This window comes from Eulemur rufifrons, chromosome 6 (genome assembly GCF_041146395.1).
Source record: "Eulemur rufifrons isolate Redbay chromosome 6, OSU_ERuf_1, whole genome shotgun sequence".
In the NCBI taxonomy this organism is placed as follows: Eukaryota; Metazoa; Chordata; class Mammalia; order Primates; family Lemuridae; genus Eulemur; species Eulemur rufifrons.
The window spans coordinates 97,587,612-97,606,125 of NC_090988.1; the positions used below are offsets into that span (position 1 = coordinate 97,587,612).

General features: G+C 55.6%; 1 protein-coding gene across 8 annotated transcripts in view; it reads left to right on the plus strand.

Moving 5' to 3' along the window:
* Window positions 1–18,514, plus strand: part of NRXN2 (neurexin 2) — a 100,099-nt gene that overhangs the window by 36,600 nt on the left and 44,985 nt on the right. For 7 of the 8 annotated variants that reach the window (XM_069470224.1, XM_069470228.1, XM_069470225.1 and 4 more), the window contains 5 exons: window positions 4,258–4,419; window positions 5,537–5,975; window positions 9,326–9,712; window positions 9,931–10,134; window positions 17,507–17,533. In XM_069470224.1, coding sequence (XP_069326325.1) covers window positions 4,258–4,419; window positions 5,537–5,975; window positions 9,326–9,712; window positions 9,931–10,134; window positions 17,507–17,533 — 1,219 coding nt within the window. The remainder of the gene's footprint in view (window positions 1–4,257; window positions 4,420–5,536; window positions 5,976–9,325; window positions 9,713–9,930; window positions 10,135–17,506; window positions 17,534–18,514) is intronic. The other variant, XM_069470227.1, reaches the window with a different exon arrangement.

Genomic DNA, 18,514 nt, shown 5'->3' on the forward strand with positions numbered 1-18,514 from the left:
CTCACAGTCAGTCTGTAACTTCTTGGTGTGTCTTTCCATCTTGTTTCTCTCCTTAGCTTCTGTCCCCCACACAGAACAGGTGGCTAAACCACTTAGTAGCGCAAGCTTGACCTCGCTCAGCCTGGGGACCCTCTCTGCCTCTTGTCTTCATCCTCTGCTCCCACCCACTCAATCCTAAGGGGATGCCAGGACCTTTCCCCGGGCTAGTTGCTCTTAAGCACCTTGGGCCCCTGGACCCCTTTGAGAATTTGATGACAGCAATGTACTCACAGGAAAAAAAAAAAAAGCCCTTTGTTGCAGTTTTTTGTACAGTGTCAAAGGTCTTGTAATTCCCGAAGCCTAGCCACCGGCCCACAAGCTAAAAACACTTGCCCCACAGTCTTATTCTCCCCAGAATGAACCCCCCTCCCAAGGAGGTCAGTGGCCCTGTGATCACTGCAGGCAACTGGGAGAGGTTCCAGAAGATGGCAGAAGGGTACCCCCCTTTTCCTCAACCTCTCATTCTGGGGCACATTGGCACGCTGGACACGGTTTCCTGCCCGTGTGGGGCTATTTATGGCCAGGACCTAGTCTCATACCCTACCCAGCCTGCTGCAGGGGAGCAGAGCACAAGAGAGGTGGGCTCAGCAGGGAGGGCTGGGAGCCCACCCAGGTCACAGGCTGCCCCCTGCAGCCACCTCCAGCCTGCCTCCCTGCCCCTGGGCAGGGCAGTGGGCTCCTACTGCCTGGTGTTGCTTCCCCTGTCCCCTGCCTGAACATGACTCTTCCAGGGTAGAAACTCTGGCTCCTTCCCCTTGGCCTACGCAGTACCCACTTGGCCTGGCTTGTCTGTGTTGAGGGGGTTGGCAGGGCTTGGGTGTAGACCCTCTGCTGTGTCCCGATAATGCTGTTTGGAGAGGAGACAGCCAAGACTTCCTCCCCACTGCCTTGGTTGTGGTGTGTGTGCAGGTGTGTCTGGGGCTCGGTGATTGGTGGCAGATCAGTGGTGGAATGAATGTACGGGTCGCTCGCTGGTGAGGAAAATAGAGTCTAATGTCCCTTCCCTTTCTTTCCAAACCCCTGAGTGTCTGTGTCTTAGTGGTTGTTCCTCTCTGCTCCTCCATTGGAAGGAAGTTCCCCCCTTCCTGCACCCTACAGCTCTTTAGCCTCCATCTCTGCTCCTTCCCAGGCCCCTGCCCTGCACGCCTTCTCACGCTGCCTTTCTGGCCTGTCCTGCTGGGCCTGGCCCCACCCTGCTCCTCTAACCTGCACGGGTCCCAGTGGCCGCTCTGTGTGCCTTGCATGGCCCCCTCCCTTCCCTCCTCCCCCGCCAGCCCCACCCCTTCCAGAAGCTGCGTGGGGCGGGGTTGGGGGGCAGGGGCATCATGAACCCTGGGGTGGAGGGGGACCGGGGGAATTATTCCCCTGTTTCCTGCTTTTACTAACGAACCTGCCATTTTTGTGTCTGGACTTTGATTTGTCTGAGGGAACAGTCGGGTTTTACTAATCTAAGTCATCTCCCTCCCTGCCTTCCCCAGAGACCTTCCTCCATTCCCTCCACCCTTGGCTTCCTTTCCACCCCGTGCCCGTCTGCCCTTAATCCCTCTACTGCCCTCTCTGGCTGCATCTCCTTAGTTATCCTGCCTCCTGCTATCCTCTGCCCCGACCCACCCCTGGGCCACAGGGGGGACTGAGGCCACCCCCTTCCAATAGGGGGCCATGGGAGTTACTTGCACAAATCCACGGAAGCCGTGGGAATGCACCAGCCTGGAGGGGAATTGAGGAGGGTGTCCCCACTGCCCACCAAGTCAGGTCCTTCTAACTCTGAAACGGTGAAGGGAGGGCGACCTTGGCAAATGGAGTGGGTGAAGAGAACCCATAAGGTGAGGGAGGTGGCCAGTGGCTGGTGTCCTGGCTTCTGAGGCCAGGGAGGAGAAGACATAGCTGAGGGGCTCAGGTGGGCTGGAGGAGATTCTCTTCCTGGGGAGCTTTGGGGCCAGCAGAGCCTTCTCCCTGCACAGAAGCAGGGGTGCATTTGAGGATCTGTTACCAAAGAAAGTTACAGGCTCCCCAGGCATTAGGTTTATAGATGGAGACACAGGCAGTGTGGCCCAGTCATAAGGCAACTTGCAGTTGACCTTTAATGACCATGTACTGTATCCCCTGGACTGTGCTGGGATTCGTGGGGTTACAGGGACACATTGGGCTGGTGCCTGCCCTTCAGGAGCTGACCAGTTGAGGTGACCACACTTGGGCTCAGGAACTAATCAGCCTTGTCCTACCTAAGGCCACTTCTGCCTTCTCCAGAAGGTTCCTGGTCTCTCACTACAACATCAGGAGGGGCAGAGCTGGAGGCCTGGATGGAGCTGGGTTTGCCCCAGGGAGGTCCCCTCACCCCGTCACCCTTTCCCTGTCTTATCCCTACCCCTTCATCCTGGTCCCCTCTTCCCTTTCTCCAGCCTCTCTCTGCCCAGTCTAATCTTGTTTGCATGTTTTTGTGACTAATATTTTGACCCTTCCCTTTTCTACCCATACCCCTACTTCCCAGCCTCAGGGTAGGGTGGAGGGGAGAAGAAATAAACAATAACGACCAGTCCTCCTCTCAAAATAAGACTCAGAGCTTTCACACGGCCCCCTTCCACAAGGACACCCCATCTACCTTCTGCCCCTGAACCTAGTTACCCTTGGCACAAAGTTTGATGGTTCTCAGGAGGTGGCCAGTGCGGCTCAGCTCTGCCCCACCCACTGCAGGCTCCCGCTGAGCTTGAGGGGACTCCAGGGTCCTGGGAGTGCGAAGCTCCCCTTACCCAGGTTCTGCTTATGTCCCTTGGGAGTTCCTCCCCCTCAGCCTCAACAGTGGAGCCCTGGAGACCAGTTGCTGGAAGATGGCTGGCGGCATGTGCGTATGGACTGGTGTGGGTGGGGACATCACAGGATGTGACTAGGGGGTCCCAATCTCCAGACTTTGCCAGAAAAGGAGGTACAGAGGCACATCTGGGGAGTAGGAAGTAGGGGTGAGCTGTGGCCTGTAGAAGGACAGTGTTGGGCTAAGCATGAGCCAGCTTCCTGCTTTCTCTCTGGGGGTCCCCCCTCTTCCCAGCTGGCCTCCCTCAAACCACTGCCCTCCCAGAGTGGGGGTTCATGGTCCCACAGCCCCAGCTCTTACAGACTTGCTGGGTGTCTTGAACCCTTATGGGCTGTTCATAAGGCTAGACTTTTCAAGGACCAGGTGGGCATTTCCCTGGGGCATTGGTGGGGTCAGAGAGTTTCCTGTCCTTGTCATGCCCTGCCCCACCTAAGGTCACTTGTGCCTTCTCTAGCCCACTGCTGAGCACTTCTGCCTTGTGGAACACCAGGTACTCCCCGATCCCTATCTATCTTCCTGTCTTACTGAATTTTCAGCACCCAGGGGCAAGGTATTCGTGAGCTTAGCCCTGTCCCCCTCTGTTCCCTGACCTGGCCCGACTCCCTAGCGTAACAGTGGTAGTGTCAGTAGCGAAGACAATGAGATAGGAAGAAAGGAAGGGCTGCCCTCTCCTTTGGAGGCAAGAGAGTGACCTGAATATAAGGGGACCTGAGGAGTGAAGAGATAGCCTCAGGAAGGGGCTGGAAGTGCCAACCCTGGAAACTTGGGTGGCAGGGGTGGGACTTGGCCCTGTGGGGTTATGCAAGCCCAGGAAGTTCCAAGACTTGCCAGGAATATGTGAGCTCTTGGTCCTCACACTGCTGTCTTCCATCTCCCTACTGGGCTCAGACTTACAGGCCTTCTCAGTGCCCAGAAGGAAGGGCTGCAGGGAAGTCTGAGCCACCAAGACCCAGGGAGCACTGGTATTCCCTAACTCACGTGAAGCTCTGCAATCACGTGTGTCCACAGAGAACCTGCAAGAGGAGGAAAGTGAGGGCACCATTTGCACTCCCCCTATGTCCCAGAATGGGGCCCTGTCCTGGAGTCCCTATTCCCGCTCAGAGCGCATTCCGGGAACTATTCTTGAGGCTGCTCATGGTGAGCTCTGCAAGTACCCTCCAGGCTCCTGCCTGCTGAGCTGGGGCCACTGGGCAGGCCTTAGCCCACCCTGAAACCATCAAATCTTGTGCTGCCTCCTTTTCCTCCTTCCCTCTCTTCCCCCACTGTTCCCCCTCTGAGACAAGCAGACATAAAAATGAGGGGTCCCCCTCCCCTGCTGCCCCCTGGCCCCTCCCTTGCCCAGCCTGTGGTTCTTCCCAGGGAGTTGATGCCAGTTGTCTCCTGTCTCTCCCCCTCCCTCCTGGGCTGGGCAGGTGACCATCTCAGTGGACGGGATCCTGACCACCACAGGCTACACGCAGGAGGATTACACCATGCTGGGCTCTGATGACTTCTTCTACATTGGGGGCAGCCCCAACACAGCCGACCTGCCGGGTTCGCCCGTCAGCAATAACTTCATGGGCTGCCTCAAGGATGTGAGTAGGGCTAGGAAGGGGCTGGGGTAAGCCCAGGAGCCCTCTGGCCCCTGTGGTCAATGTGACTTAGCCTTAGCTGGCTGACTGCCCGGGTCCTCTGTTCCTTCCAAGTCCACGGTGGGAGACAGCCCCTCTTTAAAACCTAAGGCCTGGGCCGGGCGCGGTGGCTCACGCCTGTAATCCTAGCACTCTGGGAGGCTGAGGCGGGTGGATCGCTCGAGGTCAGGAGTTCGAGACCAGCCTGAGCAAGAGTGAGACCTCGTCTCTACTAAAAATAGAAAGAAATTATATGGACAACTAAAATATATATATATACAAAAAATTAGCCGGGCATGGTGGCGCATGTCTGTAGTCCCAGCTACTCGGGAGGCTGAGGCAGTAGGATCGCTTAAGCCCAGGAGTTTGAGGTTGCTGTGAGCTAGGCTGACGCCACGGCACTCACTCTAGCCCGGGCAACAGAGTGAGACTCTGTCTCAAAAAAAAAAACAAAAAAAAAACACAAAAAAACCTAAGGCCCATTGACTTGGTCAAGAGGCTTCTGCCTCTTGTTTCCCTGAGCCTTGGAAGCCCCCATCCTCTCAGAGGACCCTCAAGGCAGCTGTGGTGCAGAGGAAAGAATGGTGGATGTGAAGACCAAAGACCTGGGTTTGAGTCCCTGCACTTCCACTCTCTAGCTCCGTGACCTTGGCCAAGTCACGTGACTGATGCTTAGTCTCCTCATCTGTAGATGAGCGGTCAGTACCTACTTCTTAAGGGTGTTGTGAGGAGTGGATGAGAGTGAAAATACTTTGTCAATTAATTAGAAAATGGCACCAGGTATTGGCGGTGATTGCCGGCCTTGTCATTGTCATGAACTGCCATACAGCACCCCTGAGAGCCCTCAGGGCTAGCCGCCTCACTGGTGCTGGGCCAGAAGACAGGACAGAGGAAATACATGGGGCAAGGGAGCCTCTGAGCAGGAAGCTGTAGAACCAGGCCCAAGCCAAGTGATCTGGTGGCACTGAGCAGGGGCTACCAGGGGTGGTGGCCGGGTCCCCTGGTGCTGGCTGCTACTAGGCAGGAGTAGCCAGGCCCTAAGCTGCTTTGCCTCTTATCCCTGACCCCACCCTCCCTGCAGGTGGTCTATAAGAACAACGACTTCAAGCTGGAACTATCCCGCCTGGCCAAGGAAGGGGACCCCAAGATGAAGCTGCAGGGAGATTTGTCATTCCGCTGTGAGGATGTGGCTGCCCTGGACCCCGTGACCTTTGAGAGTCCTGAGGCTTTTGTGGCACTGCCTCGCTGGAGCGCCAAGCGCACTGGCTCCATCTCCCTAGACTTCCGCACCACGGAGCCCAATGGGCTGCTGCTCTTCAGCCAGGGCCGACGGGCTGGGGCTGGGGCCGGTGGCCACAGCTCCGCCCAGCGGGCCGACTACTTTGCCATGGAGCTGTTGGACGGCTACCTGTATCTTCTGCTGGACATGGGCTCCGGGGGCATCAAGCTGCGGGCGTCCAGCCGCAAGGTCAATGATGGCGAGTGGTGCCATGTGGACTTCCAGAGAGACGGGCGCAAAGGTCAGGAGCCCTCTGGGCCCTCCCCCTCCCCCGGCCACTGCTCTCCACCTCCCCGACATCCTCTCCAGCTCTCTGCAGCTGGTTTGCTGCTCACACCGTTTCCTGTATTCCTCCCCTGACACTTCTCCTCCACCCTCCTCGGGTCCTCCCATTGTCCTTTCTGTCATCACGTTGGCAGTCATAGTGTTTGACATCAGCCAGACCTGGACTCATACCTCAGCTCTCCTACTTGCTGCCTGTGGGACTCAGTTTCCTTATCCGTGAAAGGAATACTTACGTGAGGGGTGTGAAGAGGAGAGAGTCAGGGCACATGTGTAGAAGCATTAGCACGGTGCCTAACACAGAGTGGACATCCCATTGTCCTTTAAGAAAATATCTTCCCAGCCACGCCTCCCTTCTATCTGGAGCCATTAAACTTTCTCTTAGTAGCGTACTCAAATATTTACTGAGCACCTACTATATACCAGGTGCTATCCAAGGTGCTGGAGATAGGGACAGCAGGAGCCCCTGTTCTGGTGGCAGGGGGAGAGAGACAGGCAGGAAGCAACCAGGCACTCCTGCCTGGCAGTGAGGGCTCTAGAACATAAAGCAACAGGGCAGAGAGTGCTGGGGTGGGGCAGGTGCCAGTTCTCGAAACTTCTGTCACTTGTAGCCACCCTCTCTCCTCCACCATACTTTCAGTCTTTCTTTCCAGTCCTCTTCTTGTTTTCTGTCTGTGAATTCTTCTGTCTTTATTTTCCTCCACCTTGTTGAACATGAGAGAATTATCCAAGAAAGAGAGAATTGATGTAAATGGGAACTGACACATCATCCAATTTAAACGCTTATCAACATTAGCTAAATTTTTGTGCTCCTCAGCTGTCACTGAGCTGGGCTTGTGAGTCTGGGTGAAGTGACCTTTCCTCCACACACAGGAAGGGGGGGTGCTGTGGCTCCCAGAAGTGTTGGCTTCTCATGGGCTTGCTGTTTCTTCCTCTTCCTTCCTGAAAGAAATGTTGTCTTCCCCGGGCTTCACATTAAATGGTTTCACCCCCAGGTTGTGTGTCAGGACAGCAGCAGGGGTCCTTCACAGAGCCCAGGGTTTCCACACAGGTGGTCAGTAACTCCCCAGGCTGGGAGTCTGCCCTGGTCTTGCAGAGCACGCCCAGGCTCCTGCTCCTCTGTGCCTGCAGGAAGTGGCCCTGTTAGCCTCACAAACCGGTCTCTAGAGCCCAGACGCCAGGGACCATCGTCTTAACCAACTCCAGACGTTTCTGATGGCCCTGGTTCATAGGCACACAAACACAGACTTGGGGCAGCCATCCCAACAAGGCTCTCTTAGACCTTTTCCCTGTTTTTTTCCTCTCTTTTTTGGAAATTGTGGTAAATTATGTATAACATAAAATTTACCATCTTAACCATTTTTAAGTGTACAGTTTAGTGGCATTGAGTACATTCACATTGTTGTGTAACTATCACCATCATTCGTCTTCCCAAACTGAAACTCTGCACCCATTAAACACTGAGTCCGCATTCCCCCTCTCCAGCCCCTGGCACCCCCTATCCTACTTTCTGTCTAAGAATTTGATGACTCTAGGGACCTCGGTTAAGTGGAGTAATATAGTTCTTGTCCTTTTGTGACTGGCTTATTTCACTTTGCATACTGTCAGAATTTCCTTCCTTTTTAAGGCTGAATAACACTCCATTGTCTGTGTATACAGCCTGTTTCCATTGTCTGTGTATACAGCCTGTGTTTATCCAGGCACGTGCTCATGGATGCTGGGCTTGTTCCTTTTCATGTTTGGTGGGACCCTGGAGTAGAGGCCTGCTCTCACTTTGATTTCCTCTCACTGAAGCTCCATTACACACCCCTTTCCCCACCTCTTCCTTTCCCTCCCTCCTGCTCCTCCAACATTCGGTTCTTCTGTTGAGAGCCCCAGGAGTCCCCCCGGTGTGTGGGCAGAGCTAGCGTCAGGGGAATCTGGCTATAAACAGAGGAGTGGGTGATCCAGTGCACCATGTTTGGGGCCCTGGTGGGGAAGTGACCCCCAGCCCTGGGAAGTGGGTTTAGCAGCGGGACCCTGGGGCATCTGACACCTTGTACAGAGAGAACAGGCAAGGGACCATGTTATTAAACAGGGGCACAGGGGTTAATGGCGTCCCTCGTTCAGGTCAGATTTTGAGCAGAGGAGAACACATCCTAAGAATGCACTGTGTCTGTAGAGAGGCCCTGATTCTGCCCCTTTGTTTCACACCCCTGTATTCACACTCTGATCTCCTGTACCACCTCCCGAAGCTCCCTGCCAAATTCAGACCTAATGTAGACCCAAACCCTCCTCACCTCTCTTTAACCCCATCAAGATAGGCAGAGTTCTTTCTTTTTTTTAGGAATTCTTCCAAATTGGAAAAAGGAAAAAGGAAGGAAAACATATGGAATAAAAAATACAAAAATGCAGTTTCTAGTGTATAGTTTTCTGTAGCTTAAGATGTCAGTAAAGGCTTTGAAGCTTCCCCCGATCCCAAATCTTTCTTCTAAGATAACCACCCTCTCCTTCCAAAGAACTCCTCCAACTCAAAAGCCCCGTGTCTGCCTCCTTTCTCCTGGCTGCCAGCCTGCCTCCCAGCTATAGAGCCGATCGGCCTGCGTGTTCTGTCCACCTGCATAGTGCGGGCTCCAGGCCGAGGTGGACGGCCAGTATGGGCTCTGAGGTCATGCTGCCTGGGTCATGCTTTGGCTCTGCTCCTTCCCTGCTGTGGCACTTTGGGCAGGTTCCCCAGTCTCTGTAAGCCTTGCCTGCCATTTCAAAATGGGATCGTAAACAAATAATTTCATAGAGTTATTGTGAGACTTAAGTGATATAATATATTTAAAGAGCTAGGTGCCTGGCATGTAGTCATAAAAGCTCAATAAATGTTAGAGGGGAAAAGGCCCTTTGGGTTTGAACGCTTCAGCTTCCTTAAGGTTCTCTGCCTCCAGTTCCGGGTCCAAGGGTCTGGCTGGTAGGAATGACCCAGAGAATGATCCAGCCCTTTCTGAGCTTAAGCTTTTGGGCATGTCCACCTCCTTCCTGAACATCCTCTGAGGACTTGCTCTGGTGGGGAGGAGGGGTCTGGACGGAGGCCCACAGCTTACTGCAGCTGGGCTGGGGCTGGGTCCCACGAGCTCCTGAACCTGGGGACTGTGTCAGGCGGTTTCTGCAGCAAGGCGGATGAGGCTGAGCTTCCAGCCTGGGGCGGCTGCTCATCCTCCTGAGCCTGCTGCAGGGTGCAGGGTGGAGGGGCGCAGCGGGGATTGGGGGCCTCCCTGGCAGAGTCAGGGCACCCCTTCTGGCCTGTGGCTTCATTCCAGCCTGCCTTCTCTTGGCCCCCAGGCTCTATCTCAGTGAACAGCCGCAGCACACCGTTCCTGGCCACTGGGGAGAGCGAGATCCTGGACCTGGAGAGCGAGCTGTACCTGGGCGGTCTCCCTGAGGGGGGGCGGGTGGACCTGCCCCTGCCCCCAGAGGTGTGGACGGCGGCGCTCCGGGCTGGCTACGTGGGCTGCGTGCGGGACCTCTTCATAGACGGGCGTAGCCGAGACCTGAGGGGTCTGGCCGAGGCACAGGGGGCTGTGGGCGTCGCCCCGTTCTGCTCCCGGGAGACACTGAAGCAGTGTGCCTCAGCCCCCTGTCGCAATGGGGGCATCTGTCGAGAGGGCTGGAACCGCTTCGTCTGTGACTGCATCGGGACCGGCTTTCTGGGGCGAGTCTGTGAGAGAGGTGAGGCTAGTCTTCGTCTTGGGTATCCTTGATCCCCACCCCTGTGCCCCTCCTTCTCAGGGTAATCCCCACTCTTCACTCCTGTGCCCCTTCCTCCCCAGGGTGCCCCTCATAGGCCAGGCCTAGCCTTGTCACCTTGTAATGATCTCTGGTTTTCTCTCTCTCTCCACTGGCCTTTGCCTGTCCCCCTCTTCCCTCTTTCCTGACTCCTGGGTCAGAGGCCACGGTCCTGAGCTACGATGGCTCCATGTACATGAAGATCATGCTGCCTAATGCCATGCACACAGAGGCAGAGGATGTGTCCCTACGTTTCATGTCCCAGCGGGCCTACGGACTCATGATGGCCACCACCTCCAGGGAGTCTGCCGACACCCTGCGCCTCGAGTTGGATGGGGGGCAGATGAAGCTCACTGTCAACCTTGGTAACCACCCCGCCCTGCCTCCTAGCCCCCTCCCTGGCCCTGTCTCTGACCCATACCCCTCTCTGTCTGGAGAAGCCTGTGGTGGCACCAGCAAGAGGTTCCCTCAGCAGAGTTTGGAGGTGGGGAGGTGCCAGCCTGGGTCAGAGCCCCTGAGAGCTCTGTCCCCGGTGAGAGGCACAGTGCAGGGCAATGCTCTATGCTTGACAACACTGTGGGGGTGGAGCCCGGAGTGGCCAGGTATGTCTGTGGTCTGATGACTGTCCTCCCACGGCGCTCACGTGGAGTCTTTTTTTTTTTTTTTTTGAGACAGAGTCTCGCTCTGTTGCCTAGGCTAGAGTGCCGTGGCATCAGCCCAGCTCACAGCAACCTCGAACTCCTGGGCTCAAGCGATCCTACTGCCTCGGCCTCCCGAGTAGCTGGGACTACAGGCATGTGCCACCATGCCCAGCTAATTTTTTTTATATATATATTTTTTAGTTGTCCAGCTAATTTTTTTCTATTTTTTTAGTAGAGATGGGGTCTCACTCTTGCTCAGGCTGGTCTCAAACTGCCGAGCTCAAATGATCTGCCCGCCTCAGCCTCCCAGGGTGCTAGGATTACAGGCATGAGCCACCATGCCCGGCCTCACGTGGAGTCTTGGTGGCGTCTGCCCTGCACACTCATGTAATGGTATAGCTCATTCTTGGTTGTGGGCTCATCCACTTGCTCATACGTTGGTTCATTCATTTGGGAAGCACTCACTGACGCCCAATGGTGCTGAGTCAGTGCGTGGCAGATGCAGAGATGAGCAAGACCTGGCCCCTGCACGCAGCCGCCCTTGTCTGTTCTGCTCCGTTTAAAGAGCCGTCTCTGTGTTGGCGTTTATAGGTGCACATGTGTACACTGGACACATGGGACATGCCGTCTTCCCCTTGTCATTCCATGTACTTTCATGTTTGAGCCCCATAGCTACTCTATGAAGACACAAGATCACCTGGCAGACCTTACTATCCGTGTTTATAGATTCTGAATTTCATATATTGACTTGTCCAACATTGCAAAGCTAGTGATGGCAGGGGGAAGAGCTAGGACTCAAACCAGTTCATTTGCCTTAAAGTACAGTGCTTTTCCCATCGCCTCTGACAGGGCTGGGGGTGGAGGGGCATTAGGCTGCTGGCCCTCCGTGCCCATGGGTGAGAGCAGGCCTCGGCCCCACTTCACCTGCAGTCCCCAGGGTGTCTATGTGGGCCGGACCATGAGGCTTGGCAGGCTCTCTCCATGGGCTTCGGCTCTTGTGGTCAGTGCAAAAAGGAAGCAACAGGTTCACTTATGCAGCTAATATTTATGGGACACCTGATAAGTGCCACACATGTTCCAAGCCAGGGCTACAGCAGTGAATAAGCAAAGTCCCCACCTGTATGCAGCTTTCAGAGCAGGGGAACTCTGGGAGTGAGAGGTCCTAAGCTGTTCAGGGTAGGGTCAAATCTGTCCATTTCATACTGGCCTCTCAAAGAATACGAAAGTGTAGCACTGAAGGACCTGCCATGTGGGAAGTCTTCAGGCCACTACAGTCACCTCTGTGTCCTGGGCCTAGAGGAGAAGGAGGGTTTTTCTGAGTAGATTAGAATCCTCAACTGGAGAGAATACAGAGATTTGAGCTTTTAAATATTTATCCAGAGTCCCAGCCTAACACTGGTCTCTAGGGCATTTGGGGGACAGACTGTGGCCTTTTGGGGGCCCATTACCTCATTATTATATTTATACTGTATCCTTTCCTTTTTCCCTTTTGGCCACATGGCCTTGGTATTCCTTGGACAAGGACTTGCCGAGAGAGGCGGGGCTGGAGGTGGGGAGGTGTGCAGGTGGCCAGTGCAGAGTTGGTGTGAGGGGTTCCTTGCAGCTCTGCTTCTAACCACAATCGCAGCCTGTAAAGTGGGTGGAGGGAGGCAGCTCTGCAGGGGAAAGCAGGCCAGGACACGCCCTTTGGCCGAAGCTCCACAAGTCTGCACAGGGTCCCCTGCATCCCTGAAACTGTCCAGGGAGGAAGGCCCAGCCCAGGACCCCATGAGTGGCTTATGCCTCTCAGACTGCCCAGGTCTGTGTACCCAGCATTCGATGCCCCTGCCTTCACCCCGGCATATGTGTGTTCTTCATGTGGCTAAGCCACATGGCTCTGTGCTTGATGGGGACACAGCAGGGAAAATCTGGGCCTTTGATTTTCAGGGAAGGCAGATGCTTCTTGCTGCTTAGATTGTCCTGGGCCCCTGGGAAGAAGCTGTGTTTCTTTAGATTAGACAAGAGGAAGCATCCTTGGCCAGGAAAACTTGTCCTGGTGGGCCCTTGGGACCTTTCACCTTAGGACGTACCCTCTCCTCTCTGTGAGCATGCTTTTCCTCTGTGCCACACGAGTACTCAGAAGTCAGAGAACAAGGTGGCCCTCTTGGAAGACCCACTGTGTTAAGAATAGGCTTCCCAGACTGACAGCCAACAGGACTGTCCTTCCACCTACCCCTCACCCCTGGCTGTGCCCCTGCCCCCACCCAGGGAGATGTATGTGCTGCAATGCTATCGCATGGTTCATGACAAGCTGTGACCAAACATTTGGTGCAGATGCATCTGTCTACAGACACCTCCTGATGCGTGTACACAGAGGTGTGTGGCCACTGTGTAGGTGTTGTGGACACACGGGTGGTCCCTACCCAGCAACCCAGCCTTGGGCTGTAATGGGAAGAGTGCTGGGCTTAGGACCAGATGACCTAGGGTCTAACCCTGGTATCTTTCACTGCTGGGTAAGTCATTTCCCATATAAATACTCTGGGTTTTTTGTTTTTGTTTTTTTTTTTTTTTTTGAGACAGAGTCTCACTCTGTTGCCCAGGCTAGAGTGCTGTGGCGTCAGCCTAGCTCACAGCAGCCTCAAACTCCTGGGCTCGAGCGATCCTACTGCCTCAGCCTCCCGAGTAGCTGGGACTACAGGCATGTACCACCATGCCCGGCTAATTTTTTCTTTATATATATTTTTAGCTGTCCATATAATTTCTTTCTATTTTTAGTAGAGACGAGGGTCTCACTCTTGCTCAGGCTGGTCTTGAACTTTTGAGCTCAAACAATCCGCCTGCCTCGGCCTCCCAGAGTGCTAGGATTACAGGTGTGAGCCACCGTGCCCGGCCTGTTTTTTTTTTTTTTTTTTTTGAGACAGAGTCTCACTCTGTTGCCCAGGCTAGAGTGAGTGCCGTGGCGTCAGCCTAGCTCACAGCAACCTCAGACTCCTGAGCTCAAGGGATCCTCCTGCCTCAGCCTCCCGAGTAGCTGGGACTACAGGCATGCACCACCATGCCCGGCTAATTTTTTCTATATATATTTCTTAGCTGTCCATATAATTTCTTTCTATTTTTAGTAGAGATGGGGTCTCGCTCTTGCTGAGGCTGGTCTCGAACTCCTGAGCTCAAACGATCCGCCCACCTCGGCCTCCCAGAGTGCTAGGATTACTGTTTTTTTTTTTTTTTTTTTGACAGGGCTAAAGTGCAGTGGCATCACCATAGCTCACTGCAACTCAAACTCCTGAACTCAGGCGATCTTCCTGCCTCAGCCTCCTGAGTAGCTGGGACTACAGGCATACGCCACCATGCCAGGCTAATTTTTTCTATTTATAGTAGAGGTGGGGTCTCAATTTTGCTCAGGCTGGTCTTGAACTCCTGAGCCCAAGCGATCCTCCTGTCTCGACCTCCCAGAGTGCTAGTATTACTGGCATGAGCCACTGCGCCCAGCGTCTCTGTTTTTTTAATCTGTCAGATGAGGATACAAATCTCGTGCCTGCTTTCTGTGGTGGTTTTGAGGCTCCAATGTAATAATGGGAATGAAGACATTATACAAGACATTATATGCAAGGCACGCATGTAGAGACCCCCAGCCGCCTTAGAGGAAGACCACACTGAGACAGGGACCTAAGCTTGGAGCCGGGCCTGGGGCTTGCTTCCACATAGCATAACCCAGTCTGGCCCCCACCTCGGGAGCCTCATTCTGATCCCCACCTGCCTACTCCCCAGGGCCTCAGGGCCTCACGGACAGGAGCAGCGCCAAGGCCCCTGTCCAGGCTGCATCTGCTGGCGAACTGGGAGAAGCCTGGGAGGCTTGGTCTCCGGCTGTGCGGTCTGGTGCTGTAAGGAGGCACTTGGTGGGCTGAAACAGACTCAGGGCTGGGCCTGAAGAGAGAGTGGAGGCTGCCAGTGACCACTTGGCAGGACAGCTGGGAGGAGGCCTCAGTGACACCCTCAAGAAATGGGATATTTGCGAGACAAGAGAGGGCCAAAATGGCACTGCTGCCTCTTTCCAGACAGAGGATCCAGAGGAACCGGATCGTGCCTCCAGCCCCCACCACTCCTGCAGACACTGAGCGAGGTCCCTGAGCTCTGCTGTCTCCAGCCCTGAGCAGGGCAGTTGATTTTCTGTCCCTAGGGGATGGTAGAGTCTCCTGGATTCTTTGCCCTGTTCCAGTGTGACCTTGGTCCCTACATTCTGCCCTGTGTCTGGTCTCTGGGGTCAGTGCCCAGCCTGGCCTGTCCCCTTCTCCCCTCCCTGGAGTTGTCCATCACTAGGTGTGCCTGTGGGGTCCCGGCTGCTAGTGCAGCTGACATGAAGGGTGCAGTGTAATTAGGAAATCTTTGAGTTGCAAGGGGTCACCTCTTTCAACCCCCTTTATGTGAATTGCCTGTGCATTTCCCACCAATGTGGGGAGATCCACCCCCCACTTCTATGGCCATTCTGATCATTGGGTTGTTTCTTAACGTCACCCTACCTTTCTGAAATTCCCACTAGTTCTGCCCTCTTGAACCAAACAGAGCAAGTGCGACTCTTCATGTTTTAAATCAGGTTAAATACACATTGTATCCCAAAGCTCTTTCCCCCAGGGGCCATGGGAGCGTGCACTGCCTTCCCACCTGGTGCTGGTCAGTAGTCATCGAGATCGGGCTGCTGGGAGCTGGCTCTGAATGAGGGCTGGATCTGGAGTGCATGTTGCCACTCTGTGATGTCGCTTAGATGTACTGGAGCCGTGGGCCCACCCTCTCCAGTCTGTGGGGTGGGGCCGGGAAGCCCGTGTTCTTCCCCCGAGTTCCTTTTCATGCAGACTGCTCTCTGCCATTGGTCCCATCACATGTTCATATGACAACCCTGGTCTCTGTGTCCAGTCAGGCCTTGGTGGGTCTGTCTCTGCAGACCAATCACTTATGCCCATTCCCTGCACTTGAGGCACAGGTCACTAGTTAACAGGTTACTGCTTAGTGTTCCCTGAACTGTGCTTGGGTGCATGTGTGTGCTGAAGGGGCTGGGTTTCTCCCACTCCTGCTGGGCCCCTGGCTTTCCTCTGGGGTGGGGCTGTCTCCCCCCACCACCCACCTGTGCCACCCATCTTCAAGGTGTGTTCATTCTCCTCAAACCCCACTGGAGTGGGGGCTTCCAAGGGTGGAGTAACTGCAGGGGTGGGCCGAGAGCTGACACCTCTTCTCTAGACAGATGGACCCCCCCCATTCCTGGTGCTCCCCTGATGGGGAAGGGAGAGAATTGAGCTCCTCCCTCGGGCCTTTTCCCAACAGGGGCCTGGCCTGCCCTTCCAGCCCCCTTTTTTCTTTTTTGGACCCTTCATTGGTGAAGACTCTGCTGGCCCTGAGAGAGCCGCCGGGACCTGACTCCAGGGCCTGGCACTCTTCCACCCTCACTCCGATATCCTCCCCTTCCCCCACTGTCCAGCCTCTCCTCCCCTCTGCTCCCCTGTTCTTCCTCTTTTCTCTCTGCACCCTCTCTGCCTCCTTCCTCTCACTGTGACTTCTCACTTCCCTTGTGTCTGCCCTTTGGCCTTTCTCTGCCTCTTCTGCACCCCCATGGTGCCAGGCTGTGGTTCAGGGTCCTGGCTGCTCCCCCCACTCTTCTGCTGCGGTTGACAACGCGTGTGGAGCTCAGCTGTACTGCCCGAGGGGCCATGGCCCCCAGAGCCACAGGGGCCATTGGTTTATCTCCACTGCAGGAACCTTCAGGGGCCCAAGGGATGCCAGGTGCCACCCTCCTCTGCTTCCTGGGCCATGGGGCATGTGGGCAGAGCCTGTTCAGGAAGGAGTGACAGGAGGCCAGAAGATTGCTGTTAATTGAGGGCTAGAGACAGCCCCTTTCTGAAAGGCAAAGGCTGGCCCAGTGCACACCTGCTACCCTCTCCCTGCTCAGGATCCTCCTGTTCCAGCCCCCCAACTCACAGGGAGGGAAGTCAAGGCTGGGAGAGAAGTGCTCTGCTGGAGGCCACACAGCAAGTTAGTGAGTGTCCTGTCACTCTGTGCAGGGGTTTCTGCAGCTACAGCCAGCACCTCTCCCTCGGGCTGAGTCAGGTTCTGGGTCTGGTGGAGCAGTGCAGGCAGCCTTAGGGCCTTCAGCCTGAACTCTACAGGACCCTAGTTCTCTGTTCCCTCTGCAAGGGCTGCCTGACTCCCACCTTGTGGGTGGTGTGTTCAACCAGAGGGATGGCCAGAGGCCCCGGGGCCTTGGGCTGTAGGCTCTGCATAGACATGTGCTTCCTGATCATCTCTTGAAATCAGAGTGCAGCAATGCCGGGACTAGGCAGGGGCAGGAGACTGCCTATGGTGCCTGCTTGTCCCTGACTTGCTTTGTGTCCTCAGAGAAGCCATATTTTGGGAGCCTCAGTGTCCCCATCTGTGAAGCCTGGGCTCCTCCCTAGGAAAGCAGATTAATACTAGGTCCTCTTCAGGGTGAATGACCCCCCCCATCCCTAGGGACAACCTGGAATCCCCCAGGATGGGAAGTGGTAGGAGGAAGATTCCTGCAGGGGTGGTGCCAGCCCCTGGGGCTTTGGGAGGTATATGGCCTCGGGAAGGGGGCCCTGGGGCAGACCCCTCCATTTAGCTCAGAGCCCAAAGGGGCACAGGAAGTGACTTGTCACACCTGCTCTGAGCAGGGGGTCGTCCCAGAGCAGGGGATGCAGGGACTCTGGCCATCCCCATCCATCTCCCTCCTGGAGACTGGGGAGATGTGGGGTTGGTCAAGCCCCTAGCCCCTATGGTCCCCTGTATGACTGGGGTTCCCAAGGTGCCCGTCTCCTTCAGACACCAGAGGCCTGGGCCCTTCTAAGAAGAGGGATGAAAGTCCTCCTCCCATCACCTGACTGCCTTGCCTCCTGGCTCTGGGGAGGGTTGGAGCCCTCTTGGGGGCAGGAGGGACGGGGGTCCTACTGAGGAAGGGGAGAGGGCACCTGGGCACGCGTGGTCCCCGGAAAGTGGCCCTGGGGGGGAACCCCCGCCCGCAGACACCCCTCCCTGTGAAGGATGTAAAAGAAAAAAACTTGTTCTGCCTTTTTGTCTCCCCTCCCCTCCTCTGCCCGCCCCATGGCCCCCCCAGACTGCCTGCGCGTCGGCTGCGCACCCAGTAAGTGGCTTCCCTCTTCTTCTGCAGAGACCCAAGGGAACTGGGGTGCTGGACGCTGGGACTGAGGGAGGAAGGGTGGGGGAGGGGAAGCCTCAAATGCTGGCTTGAGTGGGGATTGGGTGGTGGGTGTGGGGAAGGGGACGGTGTTGGGGGCCGGGGGGCGTGTGGTTGTGGAGGGCAGAGGGGACCAGATGAAGCAGCACCTAGGAGAGCTGGCGGAGGGTCCATGACTAGGACGCTCACTGGGTTCTGGGAAGGGGAGACCAGGAAGCCTTGTCGCCCAAGGCCGCAGAAGGGGAGCAGGAGGTAGAAGTCCAGGGCTGGGGCAAAGACTTGGGTGGCACCTGCAGTGGTTGCTCCCTGTCCTATTGGCTGGCAGGGAGGAACCTGGGAGGGGCTGGGGATATGCCGCTGCATCTCCAGAGGTGGCCACAAGGGGGAAGCCGAGGCACATGGGAAAGAAGATGAGGGCAGGAGGGGAGCATGTCCAGGGCCCTGGGAGTTCAGCCCTCCACGGCTCAGCTTCTGTGTCAGCTGAGGGACAAGTTTCTGCCAAATGGGGGCTTGCTCACGGGAGGGAGCACGTGAACATGGTGGGCACAGGCAGAGAGGCTGTGTGTGCTCGGCGCCCCTTCCGTTATGTGTGTGTGGTGTGGTGTGCTGTGTGCCCCTCGGACTTCCTTCAGCCCCCTCCAGCCCTTGCAGGAGGGAGCCCCAGGGGGTGGCCCAGGAATGACCTGGGAGTGCCGCAAAGTTCAGCAACATTTTAAAGATAAAAGATAAGTATGTTTTGTTTTAGACTCTGGAAGCTGATAATCCTGGTTTGAACAAATGGTCATAATTCCTAGGAAACAGAACATTCCCCTTTCTAGCTGTGCTGCACAATTATGGGCTACGCATGTGTTTGCATGACCAGTGTGTGGAGTTAACCAGGCAGAAAGGTCACATTGGGTCCCACCGTGGATGGGGGAGCTGGGTGTT